Here is a 15,673-nt window from a genome sequence, read left to right as displayed (position 1 = left end):
GACCGAGGGCAGTCCAGTCTCTTCTTGAAAGCCTCCAGTGATGACGCTCTCACAACTTCCAAGGACAACTTCTGTTCCATGGGTTGAGGGTTCTTCTGTTCCATGGGTTGATGGTTCTCAACCTTATTTCTAGGTTGAATCTCCTCTTGATGAGTTTCCATCCTTTGTCTGGCTTTCAGGTGCTTTGGAAAAGCTGCTAGGAAAATGTGTCCCGTAGGAGAATACACAAGAGAGGACAGAAAGAGAAGTCGTAATGAGAATTGGGGATCACTACAATACCCTTAATGGAAAAAGACGCTTCGTTTGATGCAGCATCCGTCGGGCAACCTTTAGCTTCTAGATCTGGGGTGTCCAACCTTTAGCGGTTTAAGACTTGTGGACTTCAACACCCAGAGTTCCGGAGTCAGCTGTGCTTTAAAGTTGCATTCTGGGAGTTGAAGTCCACAAGTCTTAAAAGTTGCCACAGTTGGATACTCCTGGGAAAATGCCCTTTCGCCAAGGATGGGGTTATACTGGTTCAGGCGAACCGGTAGTTCCAGTGATCATTTGGTCTCTGCCCTTTTCCTGGGCTTTTATTTCCTTCCTTTTGCGCATAGCTGATTCGTGCGGCAGAATGGTTTTTCACACACATCAGCTGTTTTACTCACTGGGGCTGCAGCAGAAGGTAAGTATTATAGCTAAGAATTGCCTTTTCTAAATGTTGGGCATGCACACGAAACTGGTTGTTATAATCTCACCACTGCCTTTAGCACTGAAAAGTACATTTAGATGCCCAAATCTTATTTCTTTATCAACTTGCACCTTCTTAGCAAACGCTAAATGAGGTTGGCTTGGAGGCAAGATGCAGAATTCTTGTCTGGATTTCCTTTTCAGAGTCCACAGCGCATAGGAAAAATCCCTGGTGTGGGATCTTGCCATGTCTCCACTCTCGGCCTCAAACATCTTATATGGTGCTGGTGGTTGTTCTTTTAATGGCAATTTTAAGGTCCTTAGTCCACCTCCTCTCTCTTCCTCTCGCCCCCCCCCAAAAAAAATCCCCTCTTCTCCTTAAAGCGCAGCTGCAACATAAGCCTCCTGTCATTGTGATCTCGTTTGCTAGGAAACCAGCATACATTGTGTGATGTCACACCCCGTCCCCAGCTAAAAGCATTGTGATGTTCTAGAACTCTTTCCTGAAGCTCCTGCTGGATAGCCTCTATATTTTTTTTTAAATAGACCTGCCGGCACTTTACTCCGGCATGGTTCGACAACCAGCATAATAATGGCGACCGCTGAAAGTTACCTGGCTGATCACCGGGAATTGGACGCTCTTCCGGCTGTGCAGACTCATCCCGCTTCAGACGAAGATGAGGCGGCCGTTCCTCCCACGATTCCCCTCCCCGCCACCCCCCTGCACGACAAAACCGCCGCCGGTGACTTCGCCCTGCGGTCGATGCTTGAAGAGAACGCCTTCCAAGCGTTGAGCGACGGGCCCTGGGCGAAGCGGCCCCGCCTGTCGCTCTGCGAGGAAGTCGGTCTGGAAGACAACGATTTCCTCTCGCTCACGTTCCCCAAGAAGCTCTGGAAGATTGTGGAGAGCGACCAGTTCAAGTCTCTCTGGTGGGATGACGAGGGCAGCTGCGTGGTGATTGACGAAGAGCTGTTCAAGAAGGAGGTGCTGGAGCGCAAAGGGCCTATGCGCATCTTTGAGACGGACTGCATGAAGAGCTTCATCCGCCAGCTGAACCTCTATGGCTTCAGCAAGATGAGGCAGAACTTCCAACGGTCGGCCTCCCTGGTCGAGTTTTTAGCGGAAGAAAAGGCCGCGTACGCCTTCAGCAAGGTAAGGCCGTTCACCAAACCCGTTAACGGTGGTTCCACCCTCTTGTATCCGTCATGATGGGTTCACGTCCTCTCTTGCCATACCAGTATTGCTGGCTCCACTTCTTGTATCCACCACAATGGGTCCACGTCATCTTTTGCTAGATCAGTATTGGTGGTTTCACTTCTTGTATCCACGATGGATTCATGCCGTCTTTTGCCAAACCAGTAATGCTGGTTCCACCCTCTTGTGTCCACCACGTTGGGCTCACACCATCATTTGCCAAACCAGTAACAATGGCTCCCCCTTCTGTATCCACCACGATGGGTTCATGCCGTCTTTTGCCAAACCAGTAATGGTTTCACTTCTTGTGTCGACCATGTTGGGTTCACACTGTCTTTTGCCAGACCAGTAATGGTGGTTCCACCTCTTGTATCCATCACGCTGGGTTCACACCATCACTTTCCTTCTCCCACGGATACAGAATGCCAGCGGTTCCTGGCAAAAAGAATTGTCGACGTTGTGAATGAACACAATTCAAAAAAACATCCAGTACATGCATGAAATTAATGGACAAAGGAACAGGATCTTTCCTGGTCCTCTCCTAAGATCTATGCCCATAAATGGAAGATTTGTTTAATCAAACATAGGGAAGATGCTAACTGAATGCAGGATAGGTTTCTTACGACCTACTAGATATCTTGATTGTGGCTAAATTCACGCAAAGTGGCTCAATAGATTGTGTGAACCCAGACATTTACAGCTTTTTTTCTAAAGGTAAGTGTCCTCTGCCTTCGTGTGCAGGATTATTCCAACCTGTGAGTCATTACCATTAAACCACCATAAAGATGGTTTATTTTAGTAAAGCTGGAGCCCATTCTGCTAAGCCATTAAGACAACTCTTGGGTGCTAGTTTTGCTCAAGTTGGTTGGACTAGTGTACTTCAGGCACACTCGTGTTGCAATTATAACTTGTAGAGCGAACATTTAAAAAAAATGTCCCGTTTTATATTGCATTGCACTAATAGCGGTATAATCCATCTTCAGGATTCAATATCCTGGTGAATAATTATTTTGATACAGGACACTGGATAAGGGCAATATCAGGGCATGTGCCTCTTTGTCTTGTTTTGGATATATCATTTTTGAAGTGGCTCATGTCGGCTAAATTAATAATTTTCCATCGAGCAGACAATTCGGTGGCTTTTAGCTGTTCTCCCAAATCCTCCTCCATTCTGTAGAGAGCACTTGCCTTATCTTTTAATATTACAAACTGCTCTAACATTTGGGCAACACCACTAACTTTAGACTCCTGTTATTCTGTAGGCTACAATACCCCTCTCTCTTCAAGAAAAGGGTTGCACACAACTGTAACTAAAAATCCAAACAAACCAAGCTGAAGTAATTAGCTTGACAGGGCAGGAGAAGGAATTTCAGACTTGAAAGCACGGCAAAACTCACACAGTTGGGAAGATGCCAGGAACACAGATAAGCCACGACAGTACAAAATAGATTCACATTTTTTCCCAACAGTTTGCTGTGCGCAGCTTCCTCTTTTATACAGTTCCCAGCTGCAGCTAATGAAGGGAATCAGGGCCCTTTCCTCCCCCGTAAGCCACGCAACTCATGTTGTTCCCTTCTTCATTCCTCCCTGTGTGCCCTAGGATGAAGAGGGGGTGGGCCTGATTCTTCCTCTGAACTCCCTCTCCCTTGCTCCACCTCTCCCCTGCTCTGCCCAGCCGGACTTTGCCCTTCCCCAGTTTCTTCCACAGCCAATGGAGCCACACTCCCACTCCCTGTCAGCTGCTCAGCTTCCCCCTCCAAGTCAGATTCCGACAGGGTCATCACAGTCCTCCTAAGAGAGATTTACATCTTCTAAAAACACGTCCATCTGAGCTGATGTTTACCATAGGTTTTTCACAAAACTTTAGAAACCTCAGTCCTTAGCTTCACTGGACAGTGTCCAAGAATTCTGAATTTACATGCTGCTCTGAGTGTAGGACCCAAAGCGATTTACGTTGGGAGATTGGGAAAAATGTCCTCTACTCAGGGTCAGAAGTTAAAAAAATCAAGACACGATGAACTCAAAGGAAACTTTTAATTGGCTTTTCGTTACTTCCTTTCCTTACACCAGAGATTACGCATTTTCCTTTTGCCTTAGAAGATTAACCACCTCCCATTTTCCCCCCCACCATCTCTAGCTCCAGTTCTACCATAACCCCAATTTTAAGAGAGGATGTCCTCACCTCCTCGCGAGGTGCAAGCGAAGAGTTGGAATCAAAAACATGCCGCCCGTTGCTTTCTCGCTAGAGGAAGATTTTGGCGAAATCTGTCTGAAGAGCAGATCTGGAAGCCCAGAAGGTCCACCTTCCCTGGGATCTCCTTCCCGGGAAAATAGTTTCCTGAGCACTTCTCCCAAAGATAAGATGCACAAACTGGGTCTCCGGAAGCCACCCGTGACCAAAAGCCTTGGTGGGACACTAGGCCGTCTCAGAAGTGGGTTCGCTCCTTCTCCAGCTCCGTTGAGGTCTTCAGACCAGGGGCCACCTGAGGACACGGAGAACAAGATCAACCAGCTGGCACCTTTCCACTTGCCCCAACACCCCAACCACGCTCGAGTCAACACCCACGAGATTGATTCCACCACGACTACTTCGGCTACCTCTTTGTATCACGTCATACCTCCCGTCCCCAACAGCCCCTTCGCGCCAATGATGGGGCTGCCCACCTTCCCGACCATGTATCCGGACTTATCCGCCATGCAAGCTCATTGGGCCAGCATCCTTCCCTTTTGCAACCCGTGGTTCTCCATGCCGATGATAGCGGCCGCTTCGGCGATTTCTATGTCCAGGTCTTCCCATCACCACCGAACTCCTTCGTACCACCATTGTCCTAACTGCAACTGTACGTCCAACCCTCCATCCGCTTCCAAAGGACCCGGACCCAAAACAGCAGACTATGCCGGGTACCATCGATAAAAAATAATAATAATAATAAGGGAGAGGAGAATTTCTGCAGGCGTTTTTGCATCTACTTAAAAAAAAATAAAAAATCAGGGAATCCAACCGTGGCCTGGGCTGAAGAATAAACTTTGTTCTTCCTGTCTGGTTTACCTAGGTGGACTTTCTTTGTATTTCTTTCACCATGGATAACACAGGAGGGAAACTTCAAAAGTTTCCTTCTTTAAATGCATAGATTGAGGAGAAATAATCTAGGGAAGGAATTGCATTGATATGGATTGATAGCTTTCCACTTCTGTTGCCATGGGTTTAAGTCTAAACAAACATCATTTTGGGGGGTAGAAACTAATCAAGGAGAGAAGCAACTTAGAACTAAGGAGAAATTTCCTGATAGTGAGAACAATCAATCAGTGGAACTCCTTGCCTCCAGAAGTTGTAAATCCCCCAACACTGGAAGTTTTTAAGAAGAGATTGGATAACCCTTTGTCTGAAGTGGTGTAGGGTTTCCTGCCTAAGATGGGGGTTGGACTAGAGGACCTCTGAGGTCTCTTCCAACTCTGTTATTCTGTTCTATTCTTCATTTCAACATTTATTCTGTTCTATCCTATCCATTCCAATATCTATTCTATTCTATTGTACTCTACTCCTACTCCTACTCTACTCTACTCATTTCAGAGTTCTTGGCCTGTGCAGGCAGCATTTTGAAGTTGGCCGATTGTGGTTAGGAATATTTGATGTAAAATAGCTGCCGGCCACCTAAAGGGTTTTTAAAAATCTGCAGATGAGATCACTGAGAATTTGACCGGTTATAAACTCTAGAGAATTGGCAGTGGTGCCAGAACTTGGAAAGGAAAGAAGTGTGAAGGATGCTTGCAAAGATCGATTCTGGGAACAATATGTGACATGGTATTGCAGTGGGTGAATCACAATTACCTGTGGGTTGGCATTGCCATTCGTTGGGGAACCTTGCCCTTCCAATTCTCAAGGTAAGTATCCTGGAGAATGAAACTGTGTTTTTCAATTTTGGCCACTTGGAAGATATGTGGACTTCAATGCCCAGAATTCCCCATGGCTGGGGAATTCTGGGTGATGGCTAGGGAATTCTGGGTGATGGTTGGGGAATTCTGGGCATTGAAGTCCACATATCTTCAAGTCAAGGTTGAGAATCCCTAAAAGTTAACCACTTCCTAAGTTCTTATTACGAATCTTTTCAGTCTACTGGGATCTGACGGGTTTACATAACAAGAAAACAATCACCAGAACAGATTTCGATCTTAAGGTTGTTATTATACACCTATTATTAAAATGGTGTAATTCGTTGCTTAAGGGACAGAGATTCGTTTAATGAAAATTGGCTGAACGATAAGATTTTTATTGTGTGTCTAGATCTTGCTCACGTGTTCTAAAAGATGGGGGGGAAAGTTTATTGAACCTGGTGAAGTCCAAGACAGTGGGAAGTCAAAGGACCAACAGTGAATTCCTCAATATATTTTAACTTCTTGCTATTGTGACCTTCCTGTTCAGAATTTATAAATTCTCAGCTTGGATCTGGGCTTAATCAAGTTTGAAGATCTGGTGAAGTCCAACAGGACAAGTTCGTCTTGGATGAAGTAGTGACTGGTTTTAATAATGCTCATCTTTTTCTTCTGTTCAGTTTATTAGGGTTTTTTTTCTTTCTTCCTTTCTTTTTTAATACAGCAAGTTAAAGTTTGAGCAGCCTGAAGCACAATTTACTCTAAATGTATTTAAATTGGCTAAAGGATTCGGAGTTTAGTTAGCTTTCCCTGAAATGCATTTCTTTCGAGATTCATGGCTGTTACAAACTTGAACTTTTATTTCTTTAATAAAAATGCTAGACAAAAATTAACATCAAGAATTGCAGGCTGTGAGCTAAGAACCGAGTATTGTAATCCTAGCAAATATTTAGTTTGGATGGGAAGTCACCTCTGACACATTATTTATAAACCATGGGGCCATTCTTCAATTAACATTTGTCGCCTTAAAAGAGACATTACTTCAACTTACTTTCCTAATTTTTCAGCTACGTATTAACAAAGCGGGAGTTCGTTTTATCAGCAGTAAAAGTCTTTATTTTACTTGACATGGTGCTAATAACATTAAATTTGGCAAAAAATAAAATAAAATCCGGTAGCAATATTGTGCTGATGATTTGAAATCTAAAATGCGAATAACGAAATGCTTCAAAGCAGATGACCCCTACCAATGTGATAAGAATGTAGGTTAGCGGATAATGTATGCACGGGGAGGAAGAGAAAATATGTTTTGAAATAAAATAAATTAATCAGTGCTTTTTAATTAAATGAACTCCAGCCTTATGCTATCTAAAGCTTTCTTCAGAATTCCCTGGGCTCTGTATTTATTCCACATCCAACGATAAGGAATCACACGTCCATCGTAAATGCCCTGATCTAAATTGAGACCCATTGTTCTGCTAAATCCTTCACAAGCAGGAGAGCAAGTTCTGTGGGGGAAAAAAAAAGTCAAATTATATTTACATTTGAATTGCTGAAACTTCCTTTCCAGCTCACCGATTTGAGAGCTTCAGAGCCCTCTAATTTAAGGCACTGGGGGAATATTTGAAAAGTGTGGATTCAGACTAATTTGTTCAGACTTGAAGAATTCCCTCAGCGCTGCCAAATTCTCCCATTGCTTTCAAGTGTTTACACAGACACTATAGAAGCACCTATTAAAAATAGGACATGAAACTGTAGAGAGACAGAGAGAGAGGGAGGGAGGGATGGAGGGAGAAAGAGAGAGAGAGAGAGAGAGATTTGAATGCCTAGCATTTTGAATAGGGTTCCGTTAGATTAAAAAGTAGTACACAAACAGCATTAATTCCATAAGTTTTGGAGGCTCCATTGCTTGTCTTAATATATGGGAGAAAAATTGACTCTTCCATTCTAAGCATGCCCAGGATGAGTAGTGGGGAACTTGAGGTCCTACAAACGTGTCTGAAAGACTTCCCAGATGACATAGCCTGTATGAATGCAAAGAGTTGGGGAGGTCAACAATTCTGGAAGGCCACAAATTTCTCCTCCTTGGGTATTATTTGGTTTGTAGGCTTCTCCAGCAAGGGATCCATCAGAACTTTGCTCAGTCATTGGTCTTAAGTCAAGGAGCATTAAATTGAGCAAAGGGAATCCTATAGTAATGTGTGTGGAGATTCTCAGTCATTCAGGTCATGGTTGCCTCAAAGGTGTGTTTTTTTCCAAGAGGCAACTGGACTTTCTGGTTTTTCTCTGAAGAGATTTCACTTCTCATCCAAGAAGCTTCCTCAGCTACTCTCAGAAGCTTCTTCAGTTTCTCTCAGAACTGAAGAAGCTTCTTGGGTGAGAAACGAAACATCTTCAAAGAAAAACCAGAAAGTCAAGATGTCTCTTGAAAAGGCACCTTTGGGACATCCTGTAGTAATATTGTGCACCCACGATTTGAAGTCTAAAAATATAAATAACAACTGCTTCAACAGATCTTTGATGTTACGATATGTAAGTTACTGTATAACGTACACATGGAAGAAGAGAGTTCATGTTTTAAAATAAAAAAATGATTCTGTGCTTCTAATTCAATGAACTTCAGTTTTATAGCCATCTAATCATAACACTTTTGGAATAGTTTGGAGTTCCCTGGAGACTTGAATTTATCCCAAGTCCAACGATGAGGAATCACACAGCTGTACAGTTAAATTTGCCGTGATAGAAACCGAGAACGGTTGTTTCGTTCAGTCCCATCACAAGCAGGAGAGCGACTCTGAGGGGAAAAGTTCAACCAGATTCAACGGGTAGGAATCAGATCTTCTGGGATGTCTACCTCCCAGATGTCCTTGTGTCCTCGTGCAGGAACGGCTTTCTGCAGCCATCTGGGGTTGGAAATCACCGTCAAGTATTTTCCTTCCAGATCCCGGAGAACCGCTTTATTTTCCAACTGTAAAATGTCTTCAGGTGGCAAACAGTCAGCGCACTGAAAAGTCTCGCCGATGTCAATGAGACCTGTATTTGAAGACCCAAAGCCACGATTTAATTCCCCCCCACAAAAAATAATTTCTTTTTCTCTTTTGACAATCTTTTTTAAAAATTTTAACAACCCTGCAATCCCTTGCATCGAGGTGGGGTAGGGCGACGGGATTCAGATGAGAATTTACTGGCCAGATGCCCTTCCTAACACCTATGCAGAGTTCACAACAGATATTTTCTCCTTGCGCCCACAGCGGGGAAAAAAAACAAAACCTGTCGCTATCTAGGATTGAACTTAGTAAATAGTTTGACAGTGTTGAGGGAATTATTTGTTAATCAGAGTGATGGCATTCGGGAAATTTGGACTCACCAGCAATAACCCCTCGGCCGAATTTCTCCCCCTCCGCTAACAGACCGTCAATCTGAGCTGAAGTCCAACCAAGTCTGTTGAGGAGAACATCTCTCCAGCTGTCATCCTCCCAATCTCTGAAAGCGATGTGGACGGCAAGAGTGCCATCTTGGTGGCTGGCCAACACCGGACGCCAACGGCTCTCAATGGTCTTGACGTTGTTCAATACCAGCCCGGCGTACGGTTGTCGGAAGGAGAGGCAGGCAAACTTCATTTTCCCGTGGGGTTATCCTCTCCCTCTGCTACACACACACCCCAAAGAGAATAAAATCAGAATTAAAGGACTAGGTAGTTCTCGACTTACAAAGGTAACAGAAAACAGAATTTCCTTTGCTAAAAACCCAAGGTGATGTTAAACAAATCACGCCCAATTTTAGGACTTCTCGGCGATGGATGTTTAGCAAATCACAGCACAGTGATTTTTTTATATAATAGAATAAATGCAACAATTAGATGAAAAGATTAGAGGTTGAAGGATGGCATTACTATGCTTGCTCAAATAATATTGTGATTGGCATGAAGAGAAGCACACTGAAACACTGAGTAAGTATTTTAAAATGAACGCGTGTATTAATACTAGGACTGCATAAGTGACTAATGTCACAAATATTAATATTATTATGGCTATTTGTATTAATATGAATGATACCCAAATGTTCATGTATACATTTAACCTGATACTGAGGGTTTAGTTTAGAAAAAAACAACTCATACATTACCATCTTTTATCTTAAAAACAGAGAGCTTCGAAACAACTTGATATTTACAATTTGGGGCCCACCTCAACCATAATTTTATTTAATTATGTTTTTACATTTCTGAACTGTCCCAGAGCAAGAGCTTCAAACCTGTGGAAAATCAATTGGCCTTGACAGATGTTGCTTATTATTGTTTTGATAGTTGATCACTTTATGGAGGCAATAAACAGTTTCCTTTGCAAATAAAATCCGTCCCTTATTAGATAGCATTTTCCTGCATTGAAATAATGTTTCCCCCTCATTTTTTTAGCCATCTGACCCTTCCCACTTCTGCATTCCAAGCCCACAACCCAGCATAAATACAACTGGGGACACAGCATTTGCAAAGGAGAGCTGCAAGGCCACACACCCTTGCAAACTGAAATAAAGTACAGAAGATTAAAAAAAGAGATTTACATTTTACTTGCTCTGTTTTTGCTCTCAGCCCTACAGTATCCCAAGAGTCTTTACCAGCTGCAAAAAAAAAGAAAGTTTGCAACCTCCCACAGGTCTCTTGGGAGTCCTTCTCTGCTGGGGGGAAAAAAATTCCTATCAATTGCAACAGGCAAAAATGCACTTTTTGGGGGGGAGAGAGATTTGCAATTTTGCAAATTTGCAATATGGGCGGGGGGGAGGACGAGATTTGCATTGCAGAGGGTTTTTGGTTTTTTTGCAAAAGGAAGAGGCTTGAAAGCCAAGGAGAAGCTTGGAAAGCAACCCTTCCCGTTTGATTTGGATTCAAGGACCTTTCCCGGGGGCGGGGGAGCTTGGAGAGAACGGGGAGGGGTGTCTGCACGCTGCACCTCCCCATCCAGAGGCAGTCTACCTTGGAAAGAAGCCACAGAAGCGACCTTCCCGTCTTCCTTGTCCTGCGAGCGGGCTCCAGCTGTAAGCGAACTACACCTCCCAGAAACCTTTGCGCCGCAGGACGTTAGCGAGGCACGCCGGGAGTTGTAGTTCGTGGGGGGGGGCTCCTCCCCGGGGGAACCACCTATTTATTCCCAACCTCGTCCTTAGCGGAGCATCCTGCTGCTCCAGGTGGTGGTGGTGGAGGATGGGACTTGTCGTCCCAAGGAGGGAGCCATGCAAACTGGCTGAGGGAGCAGAATGGGCCTTCCCCCTCCTTCCTCCTTCCAGCAATCTGCCTATATGGGAAGGGAAGGCAAACACAACCCCAACCCTGCGAGGTAGACCACGTTGAGGAGGGAGGAAGGAAAAAGGGCTTGGAACTGTTTTGCTCCCCCTGCAAACAGCTTTAAAAAGAAAAAAATAACAGGAGAAACTCCTTTTCCAGTTGACATCTATTTATTCATATCCTGCTTGTTGTTATTTTTGCAAATACTGAAAGGCAGCGAACATATACAATATGGCTTCTCCCTCCCCCCATAACAACAACCCTGTGAGGTGAGTTGGGCTGAGAGAAATGACCAGCTCAAGGCCCCCTGGGTAGCTTTCATAGTTAAGGCAGAACTCGAACTCCCCGCTACCCATTGCCTAGGCGTAGGTTTACCTGAATTATTATTATAATTATTATTATTGTCGTAAGCTTTTATTCATTCAACATGAAACTCTGTCAACTGAACATTTTAAAGATGTATCACAAATATCATTGACTGGCATTGGTGGTTGATTTGGGTTGTTCCCAGCATCCTAGGTATCAACCAAGTATTACTATTATATATTTCATTCATTAAACATGAAACTCAGTCAACTGAACATTCAAAAACGCATCACAAATACCATTGACTGATGCTAGTGGTTGATGCCCAAAATATTGTTATTGTTGTTGTTATGTAGAATGTAGAATTCTTTATTGGCCAAGTGTGATTGGACATACAAGGAATTTGTCTTTGGTGCATAGGCTCTCAGTGCACATAAAGAAAAAATAAAATACATTCATCAAGAATCATAAGATACAACACTTAGTAATAGTCGTATGTTACTAATAAAAGGTCAAATCATACTAGGGAACAAATAAAACAATATCAATTGTATCACTGTCACATGTTTCATCCATAATCCCCTAGTTTCTATGGCCAGGTCACGATATTTGGTGATTCCCCCGCACCCCCCACCAGTGCTTTTTCTTCGAGTCTGGTGTCTCCTGCTACGGGGATATCAATGAATTGTACGCTTTGGTTTTCGACAACTCTGATATCTGGCACATTGTGTTCCAAACGACGATCCGTCTGTATTCATTCGAAAGTCCCACAAAGATCTTCACCGTCTCAAAAAGTTCTGACAACTTTTTCCACTTTGTGTTCCCATGAATTTTCAGATATAGGTAAATGGTATTTTTTTATATAATGACCAGTGGATTAATTTAGCAACTCGGTTCGTATGTAGCTTTGGAATCAGTGTGTGCGATTTTGCTGCACTCACATATTAAATGTGAAACAGTTTTAACTTTGTCATTGCAGATAACAGATAATCAGAGTTGGAAGGGACCTTGTAGGTCATCTAATCCAACCCTCACACACAACTGGGAGACTCTACACCATTTCTGACAAATGGCAGTCCAATCTCTTCTTGAAGGTCTCATTGCAAAGTTGGCCGTTTGGATTGTCAGTGGTTTTCATTCATTTTTGTTGTGCTTGTTCTTGAGCCACAAGTATTAAACCTTCCGTTTCTTTCTTTAAGTTCCCATCTTAAAGCCATGCCCGTGTCAAGTTGTTATCACGTTTTCCTTCAACGTTTTCCAAGTGCTGGCCATGCAAAGCTTTGGTGGTGGTGGTGGTGTTTCACAGAAATAAAACTTGTCTTACTTCAGGACGTGGTTCTGAGCCACACTGTGGTACCCTGGTTCTGTGAAAATGAACAAGGAATCATTTATTTCACTCCTGCAGAATTTAAAGCAAATTATTACAGCTTGTGAGGCTGCGAGCAATATATTTAGACAGAAGCAGCGGCAAGGAAACTACTCTGAAAACAAAGACTGCGTGTGTGTTTTACTTACGTTCAACTAAGTGAGCGATTAAAAGTGAAACAGTGAAATAAATTGAGCTTGGCAACCAACCAAATACTAAAGTATGCCTCAGGCAGCTAAAGCAAAAAAATATATATGTTTCTCTCTCTTTCCCACCCTACCTTTCTTTCATCTTTATTTTTTATTTTGATAGATTGCATTTCTAGTGGAACTGGAAGATTTATTTATTTGCTTTTTTGCAAACAACGGGAGTGTCATTCTGAAGTCAGATATTAAATGAACCATTTCTGACATCCTTTTCAACAGAACAAAAGAAAATCTTCTGATATGACCAGTGGATGAGTTGTGCAAACTTAGAGTGATAGATAATAGATATAAGATAGATAGAAAGAAAGTAGATACATATACAAGATAGATGATAGATAGATAGATAGATAGATAGATAGATAGATAGATAGATAGATAGATAGATAGATAGATAGATAGATAGACAGACAGACAGACAGACACATACGAGTAAAAAGTAAGTATAAAAGCCAACACAATAAAACAATAACATTAGTGCCAATCACTGAGATTAGCCCTAATCTTCAATTGTAGCTGGGAATCTTCAGGGAACTAATAGGATTAACTTACTCCCCATTGTATCAATTTGTGTTAAACAGATAAACTTGTACTTTGAAAAGAAAAAAGGGGGGAAAATTGCTGGTGTGTTGGAGAATAATGAAAGGAAGCACTTTTGAGATTTCGCAGAAGCCAAGGAATGATTTCTCTTTACTGGAGTGGTCAAAGATACAGATATAAAACAGAAGGAACTCTGATCATCCCATTAGGGGAACCATCTTGACTTCCCAGGCAGTCTTGAGCTTACAACAGTTCATTTAGTGACCATCCGAAGGTTCAACAGCACTGAAAAAAGTGACTTACAACCGTTTTTTCACTCTTACGACTGTTGCACCGTCCCTGTGGTCATGTAATCAAAATTCAGACCACTTGGCAACTCATATTTATGACAGTTGGCATGTCCCAGAGTCATCTAATCCCCTTTTGTGTCCTTCTGAGAAGCAAAGTCAATAGAGAAGCCAGATTCACTTAACAAGCATGTTACTAATTTAACTCAGTGATTCTCTTAAGAACTGTGGCAAGAAAGTTTGTGAAGTGGAGCAAAACTCACTTAGCAACTGTCTCACTTAACAACAAAAATGTTGGACTGAATTGCGGTCGTTATTCGAGGACTTCCTGTATTGACACATCCTGATGAAATGCCTCAGTCTTGGGATCTAGGTTTGCGAGGAGCTGGATCAGTGATGACCTTAGAGCAGGAATCTTCAACGTTGGTAACTTTAAGACTTGTGGACTTCAACTCCCAGAATTCCCCAAGCCAGCTAAGGAATTCTGGGAGTTGAAGTCCACAAGTCTTAAAGGTGTCAAATATGGAGATCCTGTTCTGAGTAAGGCTTCCTGAGACCATAATTAACCACATGCTTAGTCCAAACAACACTTGTTTTATTTCAACGCTGGGAATTATGTACATTCCCAGCCCCTAATGAGTCCCAAACAGTTCCTCGAGATAAGCACACCCACCTTTCTCTCCTTTGAATTGCTGCCAACAACTAACGTGCCAAATGAACTACAAAAAAAACCAACCAAAGTACAAAGTCCACACAGAACATCAAGGATTAATCTGAACAGAATGAACGACTTTGCTTCCTGCAAAGCTTCCTCTACCTTTGCACCTCCTTTATACCTCAGGGGAGGGGCAATCACCTCCAAGCCTTACTCCCGAGTTGCCCCTTTTGTCTCAGCTGCTCTTGCCTTCTGGCAGCTCTGTGCAAGTGCACATTGGGAACAGGCTCCCCTGGTTCCTCTGCCTCGCTGCTGCCGGACTCCAAAGCTCCGAAGGTAGCACCCCACTCCCAGATGATCCTGGCCCCATCCCTACATCGGATGCAGGACCTTTGTCCGAGTCCTCTCCAGACTCCCGGACTGGTCCCCGTTCTTCCCCACTGTCCAATTCCACTGCCGTCCGCACAACCACAACAGACCCCTGCTTTGTAGACGTCGACATCAAGAGGGACAGAACCCCAAGGAAACGCGATGATATCCAAACGGCAGTTTCAGAAAATAAACTCGTAACACTAATTCCACAGATGTACTTTACTGAGTGTCCAAGAATATACGGCCAGCAAATCAAATAAAAGTTTTATTGGTTTTGGTTTGAAAGGGCAAGGCTAATGATGTTTGACAAATCCATTTATGATGGAAGGAACGTCTCTGAATAGACACAAATAAACCATTTCAATTTGTACTCTGTTGCTCCACATTGTTCAGGAGCCAAGAACATTTTATGGAGAGAGATTGTATTTTTAGCCGTGTTGGCTGGATCTTATTTTAGCAACGTTATTAATTCTATTTATCATATTGTACTGGGGAGGGGGGGGCATTGTTCTCATGTCATGGGACCTGCATGCAATATATGTATAGGAATTAGAATTAGAATGTCGGTTGATCTTGAAGAAGTCCTTCAACTTCGGGAAAGGTGGGAAAGATCTCCTTTGATGGTGTTGGACAGCCAAGCTGGAGGTCATTATATTTCTCTGGAGTCCCTGAATCCCTTTTGGATAGCAAAATGATTCTGTAATCACTGAAGCTAGTCAAACTCTCTCCGCTTCAACTATTTTAATGATAATATGAATTGTCATAAAATAAATCAATTAAAATATGGATTATCTTGCAAAACATGAATGAATAATAGCATAGTCAAATGATTGATTAATAATGATATCAATGTATTTAGGAATATTTGATAGATAATATGAGAACATATACAAGCAATTGTAAGTGATGACTATGAAGTAGATGCACAAAAC

The 15,673-nt window shown here is 42.8% G+C and overlaps 2 protein-coding genes and 1 long non-coding RNA gene across 6 annotated transcripts; 1 reads left to right on the top strand and 2 right to left on the bottom strand.

The window, feature by feature from the left end:
• Positions 1-98: 98 nt before the first annotated feature.
• Positions 99-4,146, bottom strand: LOC148124793 (uncharacterized). Of its 2 annotated transcripts, XR_015745082.1 has the most exons (3): positions 4,047-4,146; positions 1,283-2,299; positions 99-193 (listed from the first exon to the last, which is right to left on the bottom strand). It is a non-coding gene; the product is annotated as an uncharacterized LOC148124793 (long non-coding RNA). The 2 variants fall into 2 exon arrangements; XR_015745081.1 differs by lacking the exon at positions 99-193 and having other exon boundaries at positions 760-2,299.
• LOC113446757 (heat shock transcription factor, Y-linked-like) lies at positions 1,262-4,778 on the top strand. The gene is made up of 2 exons (XM_026716543.2): positions 1,262-1,822; positions 4,002-4,778. The coding sequence occupies exons 1-2, from the start codon at positions 1,262-1,264 to the stop codon at positions 4,776-4,778; spliced, it is 1,338 nt and encodes a 445-aa protein (XP_026572328.2).
• Positions 4,779-8,236: 3,458 nt separating this feature from the next.
• On the bottom strand, positions 8,237-11,026 carry EOLA1 (endothelium and lymphocyte associated ASCH domain 1). 3 transcript variants are annotated; one of them, XM_087941169.1, is made up of 4 exons: positions 10,704-10,792; positions 10,295-10,351; positions 9,102-9,382; positions 8,237-8,767 (listed from the first exon to the last, which is right to left on the bottom strand). In XM_087941169.1, exons 3-4 carry the CDS (start codon positions 9,352-9,354, stop codon positions 8,553-8,555), a joined length of 468 nt encoding a protein of 155 aa, XP_087797295.1. In that variant the 5' UTR covers positions 9,355-9,382; positions 10,295-10,351; positions 10,704-10,792; the 3' UTR covers positions 8,237-8,552. The 3 variants fall into 3 exon arrangements, with proteins under 3 accessions (XP_087797295.1, XP_026572331.1, XP_087797296.1); XM_026716546.2 differs by lacking the exon at positions 10,295-10,351 and having other exon boundaries at positions 10,704-11,026; XM_087941170.1 differs by lacking the exon at positions 10,295-10,351 and having other exon boundaries at positions 10,681-10,766.
• Between the last annotated feature and the right edge of the window lie 4,647 nt (positions 11,027-15,673).

This window comes from Pseudonaja textilis, chromosome 12, assembly GCF_049901715.1.
Source record: "Pseudonaja textilis isolate UNSWEBS1 chromosome 12, rPseTex1.2, whole genome shotgun sequence".
Classification (NCBI taxonomy): Eukaryota; Metazoa; Chordata; class Lepidosauria; order Squamata; family Elapidae; genus Pseudonaja; species Pseudonaja textilis.
Note: the sequence above shows the minus strand (reverse complement) of the source record. Positions and strands in the feature narration are given on the sequence as shown.